The sequence below is a fragment of the Mastigoproctus giganteus genome, chromosome 3, assembly GCF_048544385.1.
Source record: "Mastigoproctus giganteus isolate SK-2022 chromosome 3, ASM4854438v1, whole genome shotgun sequence".
In the NCBI taxonomy this organism is placed as follows: domain Eukaryota; kingdom Metazoa; phylum Arthropoda; class Arachnida; order Uropygi; family Thelyphonidae; genus Mastigoproctus; species Mastigoproctus giganteus.
Window position 1 is genome coordinate 47,196,731 of NC_143577.1, and position 23,102 is coordinate 47,219,832.

The window sequence follows — 23,102 nt, forward strand, 5'->3', positions numbered from 1 at the left end:
ACTAACTTGGCGTTCTTGTTCAAGAAATTCGAAATTCGCCTGGAGTATTCCAGAATGTTCGGATGTCCATGCGTCGGAGATGTGAGGCGTGCATTGTAGCCCGTGGAAGAAACTTCGAACACTTACTTTAATCCATGTACCTTTTGCTTCTTTTCATGTATTATTAAAACGATTTCTCACTTACGGTCTCTTTTCTTTATGGTGCTTCTGTGTACAACACCGCTTCAGGAAAGCATTTCCGACCCCACATTGCTATATCATTTCGAGTTGTCAGGATGTACCCTACCCCTCTTAGAAGTTCTGAAACGTTTAACTGAAACACCCTGTATATGTGTGTTTGTGTGTGTGTTTGTTAAAAATATATATTATAGTAGAACATGGTGGTATATTGAAAGAAGGGAGTAAAGCTGGGAGAAAGTGTAGTGGCTGTAGAGAAGGCAGCCGCCTGAGTTCGGCGGAGCAAGGTCGACCAGGCGAAAGAAAGGGGAAGGGAACAAGTCCCGGAAAAAGGGAAGAAAGTCACACAGCAAGGGAATCGGGTGGTATCACCAAAATCGCAGTAGTAGTGTTCAAAGATCACTACAATCCTACTCTGGCCAAAGACAGGGTTAGAAGATATATTTGGCAGAGTAGAGCCTTTGAAACATATGGTAGGAGCATTCAGGTGGCTAAAGTCCAGACATCATCATGGTTCCCAGTATGAGTAGGCGGTAGGGTCTTCCGTCTGGGAACAGAGCTTGGGCAAATTTGGTGAACGCATGAATCTCGCCAAAACTTCTTTGAAATTATAGAAATGGATATGTATGGTGTAAACCACATGAAACAATACACTGCTTGCTGTGTACCACAATGGATAGGTACCGGTAGTTTTTAGCATTTATAGTGCAGTCTAGGGGTATGGGGCTCCAAAGAGATTTCCAGGAAAACAACCCCCATACCAAAACACTCCCATTACCCGCCTCCTTCTGTTCGACCAGTGTCCATGGTCAGCTGTTTCACTTTTTTCCGTCTACTGGGTCGCACAAAGCGGGACACCCTACGTTCACCACGACCATCGTTGAGGCATGGGCGCCGCCATTCGCTTGGCAACACGTGTAATATTTTGACTGGACAGCGTAAGTTCTGCTTAGGAGTCGTTAACATAATTATCTCCCTCAAGAATGATGTTTAATAATTACAGCTTCCTTACATCGATCACATTATCTATTTATAATTACATTTTATTTTAAATAATTAAAATGTAATGATTATTACCCACAATAAAAAAATAAGTAGTAACATGCAGCAACACCAAATTCTTGCTTAATACAACTTACTTATAGCTTAGTTCATGCACTATATAAACCTTACAGTTTATTTTTGGACATGAAAACGAATTTTAAAATAAATGCTATTACACCTTGTTATATTCTCAATAATTTATCGAACAATGAAAACTCTTGTTGGATATATTACAGTCATTTGCAAAGGATTTATTTAATCATTGCCTTCCAGCGTCTAAAATTTTGCCTACACAAATTCGCGGATGCCTGGTCATACATCAAAAATCAAGGAAGTCTGGGAACCCTACGTTGAATCGAAAGAAAAATTCTTACAATTAGTTAAATATATTAAGTGGACACATTGTGTACACCTACCTAACATTGAATATCCCCCACCCTCTTTAGCCCTCAGAAGAGGTTGGATTCGTCGTGGCCTGGACTCAACTAGGTGAAAAAAGCGTGCCATGGGGATGCTGGGCCATGTTGACTGAATTGCTTCCCACAGCCGTTACAAATTAGATAGATCTCTGCTCGGAAGTGCTCGTTCCACCTCATACCCAGGTGTTCAATTTGAATGAGATTCTGGTGACTGGAAAGGCCACCATAGCAGACTGAATTCACTCTCATGTTCCTGGAACCAGTTCTGTACAATTATGGCCTTATGACGGCGCAATATCCTACAGGAAGAACCAATATGGATACCCTATAGTCATGAAGGGATACGCCTGATTGGACACAATTTTCAAATAACCTGTGGTATCCACATATTGCTCTACTGGTACCAAGAGGTCCAGTGTGCATCACAAAAACACATCCCACATAATTACATCGCTGCTACCAGCCTTCACTCTTGACACCAAGGTTTGTTTGTTTGTTATTTGGTTTTTAGGAGCATTAGCAACTAAGGCCATATTGCTCCGGGGATATGCGGTGGTCATTCCCTGACCTTTCCGCATCCTCCGTATTTGGTGGTCACGGGCTCGAACCCGTGACCACCAAATACTGAGGATGCGGAAAGGTGTCAGGAGCCTCCTGCCCACCTGGTTACGGAGGCGCCTGACACCAAGGAGAATAGGCACATGGATTCATGCAGTTTTTTGCCATATTCTGGTTCTTCCATCAGGGTGAAACAGCAGTAACTAGTATCGGTCAGACCAGACAACATTTATCCCAATCCTCTACTGCCCAGTGTTTGTGTTCATGAGCCCTGTAATCATACCTTTTTGTTTGCAACAAAATATGAAACCTGGTTAAGTTGTCAGCTACGATACCCCCCCCCCCCTTCGTGACAAGGTACGACGATTGTGCGTTCTGAAATGCCTCGTTGGTTACAACTGTTGTACTGGGGTCGTCGTTATTTGGTTAGCCTTCGCATCAACAAGCTGTTTCCTACATCACGGGATCGTCGTTATCTAGATTTTACTTGGTTATTCGACTAAAACCAAAAAAAAAAACTATTATTTTTAGGCCACCCGAATAATTAAATTCATTTGCCGTGCTGAGTGTCTTATGTCTGTTAATTGCGTGTATTCTATGGTCGATTTGTCTGTTTTGCTGGACGAAAAACACCAGTTTCTGAGGGGAAAAACTTGCTATCTACGCCCGAGATCGACTAACTTAGCCACATAGTGAAAAAAGCCCATTAAAGTTCCTCGCGTCATCGACGGGATTCGAGCCCGGACCTTTTCCATCCGGTGTTGGGAGGATGGTGATGATACCACTGTGCTACCGCGCAGACGGTTATTGGATCGACCTCGATAAACAAGAGACACAATGGTACGTGAATACCAGGGCAGGACTGCAGTTTCCAAAATACCCATACCAGCGCGTCTGGCGCCGACTACCATGTCACGTTGAAAGTCACTCAAAGTTCATTCTCACATTGAATTGCACACATACAGCATCGTTACCTATCTGTCAACCTGCTTTACATTGTATGGTATTAACGTGATGCTGTTACTGAAGGATATTGTCATGTGACATTCCAGTTCATGAAAAGGATAGGTATACCTAATAAAGTGGTCAGTCAGTGTATTGTACAGACAACTATACCGATTTCGGTATACGTAGTTGGCTTTGAAAAATGGAAAATTGTATAGCTGATAGGATTTTCTTTTTTTAAGTGACACTACTAAAGAATTTATGAATTTTTAAGGCGGAGATTCTCGAACTTTGGGAAACAGAGATCCCATAAAATGATCAACCAAATTTTTCGACCCTATAAAATGATAAATCAATTTGTTCGACCTCTTCCAATGAATAAAATTAATGATTTTATTTTAGTTAATTTGGCAAGAAATAAATACACCACTTACTTTTGATTACAATGATTATGCTTTAATCAAAGCAAGTTGCAAACAATTATAAACACTTTGGCCATAATGCATTTTAAAGGATAAATATAAGCATTTTATAAAATAAATACATACTGAGAGCATACAATTTAAATTTACTAAAAATAATTTTCCAAACATAATTTTAATGAATACAATACTATTAATATTGTTCCTTGTGCCTCTGCTTGAGAAAATTATACGTAAAACCCATTCGCAAGTTCGACTACTATGCCTGAAGCAAAAAAAAAAATTAATTCGACCTCCTCCCCCTCTAAGTTGTCCAGTAACCCTCTTTAAATCATATTTAAATAACGAATACAAATAACGCGCACAATTAATACTTACCTTGAACGAAGTTTTTATCTTCAGTGTTATTTTTTCCTAGTACTATATAGTCGTCTTTATTTTTTAATCGCTACACTCAAATACTCAGCCAGAGCCGACGATAAGCACCCAAGTTTATCTTTAGCTGCCGTCGTGCAGTAAAACCTCCATTAACAACAAGTTTTTAGGCTTGGATTAAAGTTGTATTTATGATTTTGTTTTCACTAAAGTTCACACATTTCCTACACTTAATAAATGAAAAACAAGAGACAATGCAATGATTTGAAAACGACGTTTGCGAAACACTAAAAATTAATAGTAACGAATGGGCCTGGTGTACTGGGGTCCATGGTTGAATACAAATACGTTTATGTTATTTCAACTAAAAATTAATGTTAATCCTTAATTGGACGCGTCCAAATATTTTAAATTATCAAAAAAATGGTTAGGCGACATGCTCTTACACGCCTGTCATTTTTTTTCTTTCTTTTTTTTTTTTTTTTTTCGGTGTGAGTATACTAGAAATCGTTTAAATTGTTCACTACCTGACATTAAAAAAGAAGACAGCATTTGAATGTAGACAGTAGGAATTCTTTTTTTTTTTTCACTACAATCATTGAAAAAAAAAATTAAATTATTCAAAATAAATATTATTTAAAAATATATAAAAATCAATAAAAATAACTGAAAAAATCCCAATCCTTCATCACTCGTAGTAGAATTTCAATTAATGGATCAATCGCAATGCACATAGAGTATTTTAACAGCAGTATACTTATAATTTAATTAAACCGCGACCACAATTCCCTGGTTTTACTCACTTGATGCAAATCGAAGGTGGAAGCCATAATGAGAGAATACTAAACTTCCCAATGACGTCACTCTTATTATTTCATTTGATAGCATTTTGCTCACATACTCGTGAGCAAAAGCTTCAGATTTGAAGCAACTTCGCAATCAAAATAAAACCAAATAAACAAGTGAGCACTCAAAATGGATTCTTTAGAAAGTCAGCGATATATTGATACTATGAATCAGCGCTACTATGAAAACTTGTGCGTAATTTTTAGGCACTCATGGCACAGTCTATACACCATGCCTAATTAAGTGTAAAATATACATCCGAGTCATAAATTAAATTCCACGTTTAATTATGTACTGCGTGAAAATATAGTTCATCGTGAAATAATCGCTTTACAGCATTATAGTATACATAACTGTATGATATATGATGATTAAAGAAAGTGAAACACTGCAACTAATTGAAGTAAAAGAAAAATAATAACGACAAAGTATATCAAATTATTACTTATTACCTTTATGCGCAATTACGATTCTTTAACTAAACAGCAACAATTCTGTACAAATAAAGATTATTATTCGTATATCACACTAATGGCTGCATCACACACATACACCAAACGACAACTTGGACATCAACTTAACAAGAAAGTGGCGCCGCTTTGATTCATGTTATGATAGCAAATTAAACTATATGTTCCGTTGCGAAAATTAATTCGGTTAAATATTATATTAAAATATTAAAATAATATTTGTGTAGATTAACTGGATATTAAACTCTGAAAATTTCGAAAATAATAAAACAAAATATAATGTAATTCAAAATATAAATTCACTAATTTTGGAACGCATATTGATCTTAAATATTAGCCGATCTAAATTATATCAGTGATATTTAAGTAATAATTTAAATATTTTTAGTAATATTTAATCAGAAAGTGGCTACGAAACATCATCTCATTCCTAAAAAAATGCATACATAAATAGAATGGCTTGTTGATGTCTCGATACCGAGGTTACATGAAATATGAACAGTTCTGGTAAGTTTATAGAAATTATCACAAAAAAACTACAAGAACATGAAAAATTTGCATAAGAACAGGAAAATTAAATCACCCTCTAAAAATATCCTCCACCGTACTGTCGAATAAAACACGCTTCCTTAATCACTCTCTGTCATTCTTCTAATCGTATAAATAGTATTACACAGTCGAAGCTCTTTATAGCTACCCCTTTTTAACGTCCCACATGTTATAATATCTTAGGAAGGTTTTAACATACACCAATGAGCCAAAACATTATGACCACCTACCTAATATGATGTTGGTCCTTCACGTGCAGCCAAAAGCTCGTACCCGGAGAGGCATGGACGGTACAAGATTTCTAAATGTGTCTTGTGGTATCTGGTACCAACACGTAACCAGCAGATCCTTTAAGTTCCTGTAAGGTCCGTGGTTGAGACGCTGCAGATCGGAGTTGCTGTTCCAACACAAACCACACAGATGCTCATTAGGATTGATGTCTGGAGAATTTGGAGGCCAGGGAAAACTTGGAAGTCTTCCTCATGTTCCGCAAACCAGTCTCGAACAATCCGGGCGGTGTGGCATGGCGCATTATCCTGCTGAAAGACGGCACCGCCAGAGGGGAAGACCGTTGCCATGAAAGGGTGTACCTGGTCAGCAATGATGTTTAGGTAGGTGGTAGACGTCAGACTGTCCGGCACATGGAAGACTGGACCAGGGTATCCCAGCAGAACGTCGCCCAAAGCATGACACTGCCGCCACCGGCTTGTTTTCGTCCCACAGTGCATCCAGGCGCAAGCACTTTCCCAGGTAAACGACGCACACGTACAAAAAAAATGGTGCAAAAAAAAAAAAAAAAACCTATTATTTTTAGGCCACCCGAATAATTAAATTCATCTGCCGTGCATTGTGTATTATAGCTGTAAATTGCGTGTTCTATGGTCGATTTTCTTGTTTTTCTAGACGAAAAACTCAAGTTGCCGGGGAAAAACCTTGCTATCTACGCCTGAGCCCGACTAACTCGGCCACGAAGTGAAACAAGCCCATTAAAGTTCCTGGCGTCATCGACGCGATTCGAACCCTGGCATTTCCCACCTGGTGTAACGAGGAAGGTGACGATAACACTGTGCTACCCGCGCAGACATCCGCATGGTGCAACAGGAAACCAGATTCATTGGACCAGACGACCTTCTTCCAATCACTCAAGGTACAGTTTCGATGCTCGCGTGCCCATTGTAGGCGCTGTCGCTGGCAAACCGTGGTTAGCATGGACACTCGGAGCGGCCTGCGGCTACACAGCCCCATTTTCAGCAAGAGTCTATGTACTGTGTGTTGTGACACATTACTCCGGTCACCAACATTCCAATTACCTGCGAATTGCACCACAGTCGCCCTTCTGTTGCCACGTACCATCCTTCGCTCACCTCGAGCATCGATGAGCCGTGGTCATCCAACACCTCACCGGCAGTTCGAGTGTTTTCCCTCCTCGGACCACTTTCGGTAGGTACTAATCATGGCTGACAGTGAGTATCACACCAGCCGTGCCATTTCGGATATGCTCTGACTCAGTCGTCTAGACATTACAATTTGACCTTTGTCAAACTCGCTTAAGTCCGCTGCCTTTCCAATCTGAAGAACAAGAGTAACACTGATTAAAGGGGCTCAGTATCAGGCGTTTTTTATACCGTGTCCCGACCCGCACACGCGCCGTAGTTCACCTGCAGTTGCTTCGATTTGCATAACGACTCGCTGGCCATAATGTTTTGGCTCATCGGTGTACGTTTCTGGAGCTGATGACCAAATGACCGAAGCGTATAAGGCAACAGGAGCAACGCACCTAACAATGTATTCTTTCACCAGTTGAGCATTATGTACCTTAGTTAATTCCTGTCGTGAGCGCCAGATGGCGGCTAGGGTTTTTTTTTTTTTTTTTTTTGTGGTAGCAAAATGCTCCCTGAAGGATAATTTGTTGTCCCGGGTAATTCCTAGATCCTTGTGATATTCGACTTTCTGTTTGGGTTAACCATTTAAGAGTATAGTGAAGTTAAGCTTTTTATGCTTTCGGGAGAAGGATATCTGGGCCGTTTTGAGAGGGTTTATTTCAAGACCAATCGAAGCCAGTCAGTTGGTCAGGTTAGTTAACTGCTGTGTGGCTTGTACAGCAACTTTGTGCTCGCTAACACTATTGCTGGATGGAAAGAACATTTTCATGTCGTCCGCGTAGATTAGAATGTTATTGCAGGCAGAGAGGAACGGATCAAGGGCTTCAGCGAAAAGTGTCGCAAAAAGAAATCCTCCTTGGGGAACCCCTCTATTTAGCGCGTAATTGATGCTAAAGTTTTCGTGCTTAACAATAATGTGATAGACGAATAATGTGCCGAGTAATAGAGTGATTTGACAAATTCATTGCTTCAAGGATTATTTATTAGCGGAAGTGGCAGAAATTTATATTCAAAATTATATATTGAAATATACTGTATATTAAATTTATAAGTGGCAGAAAGGGTGGTGAATTTAATGCATAACAGGGTTAAGTAGTCACTTATTCTGCTAGAATTTAAGAAGATCGGAATTACTATACTTAAAGCAAATTTTTATGTACATCTAAGAAATTATATATATCTATAAACGCACCAATATGGTTCGCTAAATAAATAGACATGTGGACATGTGTTATTTTTAGGGCGGCTCCTAGAACGTCAGTTCAAATCCGCCTCGTATTACTGTAGGTCAGTGCTTTTCAATCGGGGTGCCGCAACAACAATACTTAAACTTATTATTATTTTTTAATTTATATGTTTATTTCGTTATAAAAAGGTGTACAGTATCTTTTTAATTTTGTGGTGATCTAAAATTGATGTTTACTTAGTACTTCTGAACGGCCTCCGTAGCCGAGCGGACAGGAGCGGGAGTGCAGTAGCACACGCTCTTTGAGTAGAGCGGGGTTCCAGCCCCTGACTGCTGAATACGGTCGATCTGCCAACCCGCACTGGACCAGCGTGGCAGATTATGATCCATTTCCCTCAGCATGAATTGTTGAGGAGGCTTCCATCCTGCAGTGGGTTGATAATGGCTGCACTTTACCTTTAGTACTTCTGTATAAAGAATAAAATTATATACTGTATATATATAATTTGTATTACGAAATGTAATTTTTATAATTATATTATTGTAATAAATATCATATAACATATATATATATATATATATATATACAGAGAGAAAGAATTGTATCTAACAGGTAGAAAATTGAGTAGGGGTGCCGCGCAAAATAAAATAAATTACTTAGGGGTGCCGTTATTAAAAAAAGGTTGAAAACCACTGCTGTAGGTATTAACAGTCTCTGTAAACTAGGGCAGACTTGGAGTAGTGTCATGTTTGTGTATTTTATGTATGTTGTGTTGTTGTGATGTGCTGGCCTCTTGGCTACCTAAAAGCAGCGATCGTCAGAAAGGCTGCTTCCAGATACTCGTCCACATCACGGGAAGGTGGGCCAATTCCAGTAGATGGGACGCCTTAGGGCTCAGTTTATGAGACAAAATGAAAAAAAAAAAAAATAAATTTCATATAAGAAAATAAATAATTAATAAATAAATAATAATAAAAAACACTCTGGGTTCCACTCCAGAGTTTAAAAAAAATAATAATAAATAAATAAATAATAATAAAAAACACTCTGGGTTCCACTCCAGAGTTAAAAAAAAATAATAATAAATGAATAAATAATAAATAAAAACATAAATAAATAAAAAAACTCGCCAACAGTTAACTACAAAGACCACGTTAATCACAGTTAATTATCCAAAGTTAAACGAGTTCTTAACTGTGGAAGCATTCTTCTTAGATCAAATGCAGCTTTAGCAAATGTTTGTAACAGCTGAAGTTTATCTCGTTCCATCAAGAGATGAAACGCTTGTTCAGGAATCACATTCACCAGGCGATCACTAATTATTGATCGCGCACTATCATAAATATTACATTCACACAAAATGCGAAACCAATTTTCCTTGGCTCCACAAAAACACAATTCAGTATTTGTTCATCCTAGAGCAAATAGTTTCTCATTCAATGAGCCATGACCTGTTATTATATATAGCAACTCCAACCCAGGCGTAAACCATTCAGCTACCCTGTTATCTAGGAGAAACGTCACCTCAGGAAGAAATAACTTTGTCACCCTTCCCGCAGTTCCAGTGTCCCCTCTCGTTTGCCATAGGTTAATTATCTCCTTTATATACCACTTTTTTTCCTTTTTAATATCTACTTGAGTATAAATTGTAATGTTATGATACGTAACGGGTATCTTCTTCTTAATCTGATAACATAGTCCTCGGTATATCAGGAACAAGTCCAAAGAAATAGCCTCGACCAACACCCGAATTGCTGCAGTAGATACGGTCCTACGTACTCTTAACATGCTGAAAAGCATTGATCTTTGTATAGAGTTGAGTTTTGCTTGGAACCTCACCAACACAGCATGATGAAACCAAGCGCCTACTGCATATGTTGTCATGGGGAAAAATACTGCCTTATAATATGATGAGTGAGTCTTGCGGGATAAACCCCAGTCAGATTTAGAAACAAGAATAACAGCACCAGAGAACTTTTTTACTTTAGCTCCTAAATATGTTTATTTGTGGAGGTCGACCAGGGGCCAATTTGCTTTTAAAAAGCATCGTTTTAGTTTTATACGGATTAATAGTTAACTTATAGTTTTGTGACCAGAGGTGTAAATCGGCATTATGTTCAAGGTATTATGTTCGGCATTATGTTCAAGGTATTATGTTCGGCATTATGTTCAAGGTATTATGTTCGGCATTATGTTCAAGACTACTCCTAGAACTCCCAGCCACTATAATTGTTAAATCATCAGCAAAATCTATTGTCCTACAGTTGGAAAAAGAGCGAGCTAACCAATTTTGCAAGACAAGGTTCCATATGAAAGAACTTAATACTGAACCTTGGGGACAACCACGATAAACCTGCTTTTTGATATAAAAGGTTTTAGATTTAACAGTTACGTATCTGTCACTAAAATAACTTCCAAACAATGTATATAATTCTTGAGAACATCCAGCTACTCTCAACTGAGCAAGAGCAGCCTCCCACCATACTGAGTTAAACGCACCTTGAAAATCCACAAAAATGGCTAATTCATACTTTGAAGCAGAACTCTCGATATGTGTTCGAAAGTCCATTAAAGCATCCTCTGCTGACTTTTCGGATATAAACCCGTATTGTTTACTTGATATCATTCCACGCTGCTCTATTAACTGCGTAATGCGCAGAACCATCATCCTTTCTAGTAACTTGCCAAAGTTAGCTAGAAGGGCTATTGGCCGGTAGGATCCAGGATCTGAGAGGGGCTTACCAGGCTTTTTGATTAGCTTCAATAAAGCTACCTTCCAATATGATGAAAAATATCCTTCTGCAAGACATTTGTTATATAGTAGTAGTAACAACTGCGGAAACAATTTATAAAACCGTGCTATAAATTCATTCTCTATCAAATCATATCCTGGACATTTCTTAAAATTTATTTTACTAATTACACATGCTAATTCATTAAGTGTAAATGGCTCCATAGTTACCTGAGTTACGTGTAAAGAATTTTATCTTCTTATTTGACGTATCTTCCAAGGAATCATCTTCTGGGAATAGTTTATCAATTATAATTTCAATGGAATCCATCCATTCTACTGTTTCTGTCGAACACTTGTACGCACAGTATTAACAACATCCAACTTGTGTAGCTTGTCTCTCGTAATTTCATACAACAGTCCCCATGGATTTGAATTCTCCGACTCTTGGATGAATAATTTCCATGTTTCCCCTCTTACGAATTGTTATTGCTCTTCTGTAATCATGTTTGAGTGTTATGTACTCTTGATTTAATCTAGCAACCTCACTGGGAGGCCAGTGTCGATGCCGCTGAAATTGCCTCCTAGTACGATACACCCATCTACGTTGCAACGCTAAATCTCGTGGTCACCATGAACATGATTTAGTAGAACTTATTTTCTTTCTAGCAGACTTATAGGCCGCCTTTGTAATAGAATCTTGAATATACCTAACTACAACCAATGCAAGTAGGTTTATTAATTCTTGCTGCTTATGCGTCGGAAAATCCATGCAGACAGAATCCTCAAACATTGACCAGTTCGATCCTGTACATTCTGGAATTCGATACTGTACATTCTGGAATGGCCGTGCACTATCAACGTAGAAAGAAATAGCACTAGAAATCCAGTGATCACTAGAAATCCAGTCCGAAAATACCCGCCAGTCGTACAAACAGTTCCGTAACTCAGCTGTTGTAATAGTTATATCAATATTAGATTCTCCCATTGCTTCATTAAACGTTGATAGCTGATTGGGTTTATTTATCGCATATAAATTATGACTAGAAATAAGATCTTCCAACATCAAACCCCTCGTATCAGTTAATGAACTATGCCAAAAGCTAGATTTGGCATCAGCATCAGTTGTTATAATTACATTATGTGGTCTTAATATTACTACAGCATGCTCCAAGTAGTCTAGAAAATTATTGAAGTCCATGGAAGGAGAGCAATAGGCAGATATGAGATAAAACCGGATTGACACCGAAGCAATCATTACACAAGTAGCATATGAATTACATAAACCATGTACTATCACCGCATCCAATTTTCTATTAAAGATTACAATATCCGTTTTAGGCTCTTCTAGCACGTAGTATATTACTCTTGAATATAAGGGATATCCTAATATTATAGATTTCTGATCAGGTTGAATTATAGCCCAATACGTTTCTTGTATTGATACCACATCCACTTGCTTTTCCTGAGCTATTTGTCTAATCTCATCTGCTACCAACTTTGAACGTTAGCCATTTATTTGCAATATCCTTGTTTGAATATTGTTTATATTACCAAACTGCATAAAATCATCTGAATCATCCAACTCATCGTGACCTAGTTTAACATCAGTATTGTTATCAGCCATTCTAATCATATAATGTCCTAGCCTGTACTAGTTTGAGTGCTCGCAAATACTCAGGGCATCTAACATCTCTGACCGAATGATTTGAATCTCTTTTCTTTCTTTGACAGTTAATACAGCAAGGGTCCTAGTCTTTATTTGGTCATTCTGCTGCAACGTGTCCACCTTTAGCACAATGCCCACGTGAAGGTGATTTTTGCGAACAGTATTTGGTCGTGTGACCATATCCTAGGCACAAAAAACCTTTTGACACTATCGTAAATGGTTTATGCCGGTGAGAGCTTACTGACAGATATAATCTGTCCAATGTTAAAATGCGTTTATATAATTTAGGTGATAAAAGATTTAGGTGATTCAGGCTAAATAAATAGATTGTGATTTTTTTTGTTTTCTAAAAATTCATAAAAAAGAAATATAATCGTATATGTTTCTATTCAAAAATTGACCCAAATAATAACGCCCTCGTTGTTTATTTATTTTTTTACGATCTGTTTCGCTCGATGAAAATCCGAGTTTGTGTAGTAGGAAAAAGGATAAATCTACTCACGAGATAGACTATCCCTAACTCGTTCATGGCGTGAAAAGTCCCATAAAAGTTCCCCCTCCCATCTTGACAGATTTCAAATCCAGGCTTTTTTATACGGTGTGGAAGGACAGTAATCGTAACCTCTGTACTACTGCGAGAGTAAGATTTTCCAAAAAGGCAAATTATGTCATTAAATAAAATTGCTTGGAGTGCAAAAGTTCCATTACTAGACTGTAAAATTGCTTTAAAGGTAACAGACGTCTACGAAATGACAATTTTAAGACCATACGGTATCGACCTTGTCAAAGGATAACCTCTATTTGGTTTTAACTGCTCGATGAACCGACGGTTGAATGCACACAATTGTAGAGTGATTCTCAGCAGCCACCGGATATACATGTCACTTCAAACCATGTAAAATTGCCTTCGTGAAAGGAAGCTTTACTTTGGTTGACATGGTCTGCGTTCCATAGACTGCACACCACCGAAGCACGTGCTTATGAAATATACAGTATAGTTGGCTTAGGTTTCATCCAGCGTGAATGTAGAACTTACAACTTCCCATCCCTTCTGAAGGAACACTATCAGTCTGGTGAGGATGATTTAATACCTTGGAGAGGTAGCAACATGTCCGTATGTCTGTATGGTCTTATATCTTATGCTTCTCAGAAATGAATCACTAAGTGAGGAATGGTATAATGATATCTGAAAATCTGTATGAGAAGTAGGTTGATATTTAAAGAACAGGCTTTGGAATCCCATGATGCATTGATATTTTTCAGAAACTATACACAGAGTTTCTGAAAAAAAAAATTATGCAACTGAGCAACCAGGCTTGTGAAAAGTTGACTGGTAGAAGAACATTAAAATATTTTTTTTTTTGTAATCATTCAATGACCAAAGCTACGTACGCTAATAATTTTTAGTTTGAATTTAATTTTCTTTAGATTTGCTTTCATTTACTTATGGTGAATGTAAAGTGGCATGTATATGTTGCCTGAATTCTGCTTAAAGGAATTACTACAGGTATTAAAGGTTAGTTGATGATAATAAGCTGTGGTGCCCGACATTGCGGTGGACTTCTGGGCGAAGTTCGTTCAGTAACAGCAAGCATTGCAACCTTTTCAATGCCTGATCTATTGGAAGCATTGGCCATACACTTTAACCTTATTGAACAGTGATTTAAAAAGCATAATGTTAATATTCTATTTAAATTGAGATTGTAAGATTGTTCCATGGATGATAATATGGAACAATCTCAGTGTACTTTTCCTTATCAATAGATTTATTTAGAAAACAAAAATCAGAGCGGCTCATTTGCTCTCTTATAAATGTAAGTTGTTATTACTTGTACGTTAAAATTAATGCATAGGATATTAAAATATTTATTGTTTATTTGTAACAACTTTCTCATTTTTAATTTACTGTTCATTATATTGAGTCAAACTTCTAAGAGAATTTATTTAAGAAATATTCTGTTTTGCAGTGCGAGATGGGAGGATGTTTATTCGAAGTATGTGTTCAGCTGGGCATCATCATGGTTGGTAAACAGATATTGAATAATATAGCAGAATATTTCACAGCGTAAGTACCATAATTATATGCATTGTTTCATGAGCAGGTAGGACAATAGCCCCCGTTTAGGACGTTGCCATCAGAAATCTAAATTTCCGACCAATGAATCACTCTCATATTGTGAAGATAAGTCACCACGAGTTACCACTTCATTTTGTAGGAAACACAAGATTCCTCGTAGCTACTAAAAAACAATACCTGTTGCCCTGCCTGTAAAATAATGTCTTATAGTTGTATTCCTGAGTTGTTTTTATAGTTGTCGTATTTATGCCTTGCTATAAATTGCTTTATATTTGCTTTAATTTAGTTCGTAGTTTTAACTAAAACGTAATTTAACTTTAGTTGATAATTACTTGCCTCTTTTATAAGAAGTGATGTTTTCAATTTCTTCACGCATCAACCTATAGCAGTTCAGAGAATTTCTTCTCAAAATTTAAGAAGAGAGGTACAACTATTCCTAGGGGTAGATATATAAGAGAGCGACATTACCTTTTCTCTTTTTTGTATCTTTTTATGAAAGATAAACAGTTAATAATTTTATCATTTAGTCAATATTTTAATTTTAATTAAAGTAAAATTCGATTGTTTTTAGTGGAAATGTTTTAAGTGTTTTCGAACGTTTTAAAAAGAAGTAAACTAATAGCGGCCTAATGGAGGAAGCATAAGTCTGCTGGTGGAACATATTGCTCTTTATGCCTACTATAAAGAAGTAAATTCATATTCTAGGAACACTGGAAATTTTTTATTGCTTTTGCAATTTCTGTCTAAAAATGAACCAATAAAAACTTAGAATGTGTTCATAACAATCGATTTTCAATATTATCTTAACTGCTTCCTGAAATTCAAAACAAGTTTATAGATTTATTAGCTTCTTACTCGCCTGGCATAAAAATAAAGGAATATTATTTGACTGCACTCCTAATTTAGCTCACTATGAACAGTTGTCTCAGATCATTCGTTTTGTAGACGTCATTTTCGAAATCAGGGCAGTGGAGGTCAAGAAATCGTTCATCGATTTTATCTACATGCAGGGGAAATGATTCTGCCAGTGCAGCGAATGCAATCACAGAAAAATTAGACTTCTATTGATTGATTGTCGTTACGTTCGAAATTCTTTTCTGGAAATCGGATAAATGTTCTGCCATAATAGCAACAATTTCATAACGTTGCTTTTTAAGAAATGCTACTACAGTTATTTCAGAACTGCAGCAGTCACAATTTGAATTTGAAAGGTTTCCATGCTATAGGTCAAAAAATAACAGTTAACACTTTTTTGAGGACTGGTGAAGAAAGACATAATTACTTTTTTTATTTATCTACTCAATTAATGTTCCTATGGTAGAAGAATATGAAATTCGTTGTAGTGGGAAAGAAAGAGACGGCGGGGAGAAGACATGAAAGTTGTTTAGGAAAGCTGAGGTCGAACAAGTATGAAAATATAATTGAAACAAAAGTAGGAGCTGCTGAACAATATGCTCACATTCGATTTCCTCCTTTTTTCGGACACATTTTCCGAAATTGCGCCCGAAAATTGATCGCTTGCAGAAATTTTTACAGGATCCTAAAGGTAGACTTTAGAGAAGCTGCTGCAAAAAGTGTAAATTTTTTTTTTTTTTTTTTTTGCAATACTGTCGATGCAATTAAATGAAATTATAAAACCTGAGGCTTGGAAGTGCAAAGAATCACGCGACGAATATAGATGCTAGACTCTCCGCTGGTTTGACAACGGAGTGAAAGTACGATTGACTGGTAATAGAAAGGGCAAACCGCTTGTAAGGCATATTCACAATTTCAGTTTTTTTCGTTGTTGATTTTCGATAGGAAAAAATCCATATCCGGGGATTCAACAGAACTTCTGAAAGAAAGGTGTGTGTTCCTGTTATTGTTACCAGCTGACATTGCTGTGGGATGTGATCTGTAATCAGAATATTGCTGACTGCAAGCTGCTGTTAAATAACAAAAAACTAGAGGAACATTTTTATCCATATATTTCATGAGACTTGTTGAAATTTCTGATTTAACTTAGTGAAGATGTGTTCTCCAATCAGGATTGCTTTGAAAATTATATTAATAACTGTGTTTTAACTACCAACAGTTAAAGATCGACAATAAACGGAAATTAATTTTGATGTAATTGCGAACCTCAACCAGCTATGATTACTTGTGCAATTTGACAATTTGGCACTGCTGAGCATTGAGCAAGAGGTTTCAATAAAAATGACTTTAATGAAATTCATATGCATCTACTAAAATTCGAAAAATTCATTTGCAACAATCACATAGTACTAAATATTATACCATATATCGTCTGTGATATTAGAAAACCTCCTATGTGACCCAGGAGAATGTCTGAAATTTTCAGACATTTTCCCACATAGGAGGTAGTTACCATGTTATGCAGCAAAAAAATTCTGAATCCAGTGATAACAAAATGTCAAGAACACATTTTGAGTCACATAGGAGGTTTTCTAACATCAACGACGATATGTTATACTGTATTACTACAGAATATGTTGTTTCACGGAAGCTGTTAAGTGTATACAAGCATCAATCTATCGTTATGCGCATTTATTGGAATTTCTTGACGAAATTGGAATAAATTCATTTTACACTCTTCTAGGTTCGAATTTATCATTCGCCAGCCTTCCGCGATACCTCGTGGATGGTGATAACTGTCGATTCCTAATTTATACTTGACAACGATATCCATGAGGATTTCGAAGAGTCGTCAGAATTGGTCTATAAATTTGAATTATTGAATTTTTTTTTGTAACATTTTCTTTCCATCTAGTTTCAATAGACTAAATCATTGTTATCTGTAAAAAATTATGTGGAGTGTAGCGTTTTTAATTGAGAGCATTGTCTATCAATTCGACCTTGGAGAGTTTGTGCAAAGCTCAAGGGGTAGAATTTTTCTTAGCCTGGTCTGTGCTTGTTAAGAAGAGAGACTGCTTCTACAGGGATTGGATACACTTAAATAGAAAGGGTGCAAGAATATTTGCTGATGCTATCGAGGCAGTGTTTGCTTGGGGAGAGATATACGGACTAATAGATTAACAGTAGCCGCTGGCAGAGGTGAAAGTGATTCTTGCACTGCTTCTATTGGAATGAGCAGCAGCCTGGAAAACAGGGCGCAGGGGATTTCAGAGACTGCTGGGCGTCATTGCGGAACAAGCAAATACATGGGCTGTGTTAGGGTAGCTAAGAATAGGAACAGGTGCATGTATACTTGCGTGTACATCAATGCCAGGAGTTTGGTAAATACATTTGATGAATTTGAGATGTTGGCCAAAACATCAAAGGCAGCTATTGTTGGGATATCAGAGACGTGGTGTCACGCAGATATAAGGAATGCAGAAATGGAATTTGGGGAGTACAACGTCTACAGAAAGGATAGACTGGATAGAAAGGGAGGTGGGGTTATGCAATTAGTTAAGAAACGCATATAATCCAAGGAAGTACAGCCAATCGACATGGCTGGACAGTGCAGTGTCAAGTCAGTTTAGTGTGACATAAGCACTGGGAAAGCAAAAGTGAGAGTAGGAGTGAGTTATAGGCCTAATGACTCTGGTGAGTATAATAAACAACTGTACAGAGAAATAGAGTGGGCCAGTAAATCAGAGTGTCTTATAATGGGGGATTTTAATTTCTCAGATATTGACTGGAATTTGTTTGTGGGTTGGTCACTCACACACCAGTAAGGCTTTTGTGGATTTATTGGATGATTGTTTTCTACAGCAGCATGTTCGGGAAGCAACTAGAGGAAGTAATACTCTTGATCTGATTATCAGTAGTGATTCTTCACGCATTAAGAATATGCAGATAAAAGAACCACTAGGTGGCAGTGATCGTAGTGTGCTGAAGTGGGATTTACTCAAAGAGGTAGCTACCATCACGGGTAAAGGGAAGGGTTTTTGCTTTCGTAAAGGTCACTACGGTGGCCTGAGACAGTATTTAAATTGTATACGGCGGGACCAACTGATGATGTTACCAACAGCAAATTCAAAATGGGAAGCATTCAAAGAATTAATCTTGGAAGCTACTGAGCTTTTCATACCAACTACGAAATATTGTTCAAGGTTTAGGCCTAAATGGATATCAGATGAACTAATGAGACATGTGGGAGAGAATAAAAACGCATAGGATACATATAAATTAACAGGTGACATGGAAGCCTATAATAGATATAAGCTGGTCTGTAACCAAGTCACAAAGGAGGTTAGGCAGGCAAAGGCAGATTACGAGAAATCTTTGGCAAGGGATGCAAAGAAAAACAGCAAAGCGTTCTTTACTTATTTAAACTCTAGAAGGAAGGAGATGAATCAGATTGGTCCACTTGATATCTATGGTTCAACTGTTGATGATCATGCTCATGCAGCTAACAAACTAAATAAGTATTTTGCATCTAAATTCACACATGAGGAGTTATTCAGGGAGGCAAATGCCAGAGGTGAATTAAAATCTGGCAGTCAGCTAGATGATTTTGTAATAATTGAGAGCAAAGTGGAGGAGAAATTGTTGAAGATAAACATAAGAAAGGCACCTGGGATGAATGGGATCTATCTAGCTATATTAAAGGAGGCAGCAAAGGAAGTAAGCAAACCTTTAGCCATAATTATGAGAGCTTCCTTGGATTGGAGATATGGAAATGTGACCACAATTCACAAAGGCGGATCAAAGGGCGACGCAAGTAATTACAGACCTGTTAGTTTAACTTCTATTCCAGCAAAATTAATGGAGGCACTGGTTAAAGAGGCACTGCAGGATCATCTAGACAAGACTTCAGTTGCAGCTCTGACAAAGCATGGGTTTGTTAAGGGGAGGTCTTGTCTGACCAATTTGATTGGATATTACAATGTGGTTACAAAGGAACTGAATGCAAAGAATAATTTCGATATCATATATTTGGAAATATCTGTTGCTTATGGAAGACTGTTTGCACAAATTGGAGCAGTGTGGCATTGGAGGCAAATTGCTGCTATGAATAAAGGGATGGTTGAGTGGAAGAAGACAGACAGTGGTAATCAATGGATACTGCTCTTCGTGGACTAATGTTATTAGTGGAGTACCCCAGATTTCAGTGTTGGGTCCATTGTTGTTTTCTGTATTTATAAATGATATTAATTATGGTATATATCAAGCTTAATGTCCAAGTTTGCAGACGATACGAAGGTCGGCAGGGTTGTTAATGGCACTAATGACAGTACGCTGCTGCAACAGGATCTAGAAAAGTTGAGTAGATGGGCTGATAGGTGGCAACTGAAGTTTTACATTGACAAATGTAAAGTACTGTATATGGGAAGCAGTAACCCCAGAGTAACGTATCAACTGTGTGGTACTACACTGACAGTGGTAGAGAATGAAAAGGACCTCGGGGTAATTGTGCAGGCAGATATGGAGTTTTCTGAGCAGTGCAGACGGTTTGCAAGAGTAGCTCATGGTATCATATCAATGATATACAGGAATTTTTCTAGCAGGGATAAGGAGGTGATTATTCCCTTTTATAAGGCAATGGTCAGGCCACGCCTTGAGTACTGTATACAGGTGTGGAGGTCTAATTTTAAGAAGAATGTAGAGCTGCTGGAACGAGTACAGAGAAGGGCAACATGATTAGTGAATAGAACAAAGGGTTGCTCTTACGAATAATGGCTTAAGTTTTGCAAATTACAGTGTCTGGAGACTAAGCACCTACGAGGCGATCTGATTTAGGTGTATAAAGCCTTGAATTGTTTGAGCATGCTCAATGCTGATGGGATTCTTCCTCTTGCTCAGAATAATCGCCTGAGAGGGCATGAATTCAAATTGAGGAAAGACAGTTGTAGGATAGATGTGCGGAAGTTTGCCTTTAACCGGCGGGTGGTTGTTTGTTGGAACAAACGTTCATCTGTCGTTGTAGAAGTTGATAGCTTAAATAGATTCAAGGCAGAACTAGACAAGATTTGGAGCGAGTGGATGGGTGAAATGAGAAGGTTTTTTTTTTTTTTTTTTTTGCTGATACTTTCTTGCATCATATGCCTTTACTAATGCTAATCTGTTATTAGAAGCATTTATTTTCAGTAATACGTCATAGTTATAAAATAATGGAAACTATTTAAAACTTTTAACTTTTAAGTTATAGTTTGGTAGAGAAAGGTATTTTTACTCACTTATAAAATTGTTAAAATATGTTTTTATTACAAAAGTATGGAGAATCCCTGAAGAGCATATATAACAATCAAGAAATATTTGTGATAAGAGTAAAATAAACAAAATTAGTCTGTCAGAATACATGGGAAAGGAACGTATTCTAAATATAGCTATATTTGAGAATATTTGTGAATACAGAATACTATATTTGAGAATACAGAGAATCTTTAAATTTTTATATTTTCATAACTTTTACAGTTTGTGTATGGATAATTCACGTGTTCGACGAGTTTTTTTAAAAGATTACTTAGTGATTTTTATGGTTTGTGCTTTTATTAAGCATATTTTGTACATATTTAAGGTTAATTAAATCTCTCTCTCTCTCTCTCTCTCTCTCTCTCTCTCTCTCTCTCTCTCTCTCTCTCTCTCTTGTTTGCAATGTTCATTTTTAGCATTTCTACTCCGGGTGTAGAGTGTATTAATTTTATTCTTTAGTCATCGTACAATTATTCAAGGCGTTTTTCTACAGTAAATCTTTTTTTTTTCTAGTGTTTTAGTTTCTCTGCTGTGCTCTCTAAATAAAATACAAAACAAATCAATTTTTTTTCTTTTTTCATTTCCTAGACAACAAAACTTAACTTCTTTGATTTCATTCCAAAAAAATTAGATACCACATTTTGGTGATACAAGTAGCATTTAATGTCTTTGTTTCTTTATTGTAAGATATAAAACAAGTAATGCCCAGTGTAGTGAAAGTGTTTTGTGTATGGCACTTATGGGCTTTCTGAAGCGAGCCAGTTTTTTTTACAAAAATATTTAACGGAACCCGTATCGTTTTGGAGTATTTATGACTAGATAGTTAACGTATTATTCTAAAAATTGTCACAAAAATGCATTCGTTTTTGTGACAGTTTTTTATACTATTCAGTTCAGTTTTTTACTTAATATTAGAAAGCCTACCCGTTAATTGTTAATACTAGATACCATGATAGCAACCAAAATTGCTGTTAATCATAGTTTTAGTGACATTACAATTACACTGCACAGTTATTTTATTTTATTAATAAATCTATATATGCTTGCTTTTATCCAATAGTACTTGAGGAATCGCCTATTTGCTCCTCTATAAAGAGTAATTTTTCCTCCCTCAAGTGCAGGTATGAACTGGTGGCGAAGCTGGTGGCGAGAACGGGATGGACCAAAAAATCGAAAAGCGACTACACGTTGGGAGCAGGATTACAATCTCCAGGATTGTGACAGAATGGCCCTTTTTGACGAATATCTAGAAATGGGTAAGTGCGGTGATTATAAGGCTAGAAAAATAAAATTGGTTTCTTAATATACTTCTGTATTTCCTGCAAGATTATCAAAATCTCTTTAGGTAATACGAAAATGAACAATAATAATAATAACGAAGCACCTTAAGCAAAAAGTAAAAATATCATTTCAACGGCTATGACTGGGAAATAATATACAGGAAAGTCGCTGATTCACCACGAAAAAAGTGGCCTTTGCTACGTGTTATAAGATTCTGTACAGCGACCCCCACCCCAAACAGCATTAGAGTCCTGTCTTCAGACTGAAAGAGTATTTCTCCCCTCCGAGCACAGAAAAAATTTCAATAATGTCAAGTCATAAGTTTCTAGAAGTATTGAGTTTTTGTTTACTGAAAATTGCATTTTTCATTGCTGAAATGCGCAAAGGTGCCATGCAAAATAAAATATCTTCAATTTACAGATATAATATACTAATGGCTTATGACGTTAGTTGCCCTTCTACTTCCTAGAAAAAAAAAAAAAAGTAAATTGCAGCCATCATTAATCCCCTGCAGGATGGAAACCTCCTCAACGATTCACGTTGAGGAAATTTGACCATAATCTGTCACGCTGGCCCAGTGCGAGTTGGCAGATCGACCATATTTAGCAGTCAGGGGCTAAAACGCCGGTATATTCAAAGGGCGTGTGTGCTTCTGCTCCTGACCACTCGGCTACGGAGGCCGTTAATTTATAGTAAACAACCCTAACCCAATCATGCATCAATCCTGCCTCCCATTCGAAATTCTGATGTCTCCATTTCTTAAAGAATTACAATGTTTTACAAAATCTCTATATGACCATCTGTGCGTTAAAATTTTAGATATTATTTT

General features: G+C 37.1%; 1 protein-coding gene across 1 annotated transcript in view; it reads left to right on the forward strand.

The window, feature by feature from the left end:
• The window catches only part of LOC150087933 (anoctamin-4-like), a 452,209-nt gene that overhangs the window by 410,975 nt on the left and 18,132 nt on the right, over window positions 1-23,102 (forward strand). Inside the window, exons 20-21 of the mRNA XM_090369274.1 lie at window positions 14,742-14,839; window positions 22,109-22,248. Of these exons, the coding sequence (XP_090225400.1) occupies window positions 14,742-14,839; window positions 22,109-22,248 (238 nt within the window). The remainder of the gene's footprint in view (window positions 1-14,741; window positions 14,840-22,108; window positions 22,249-23,102) is intronic.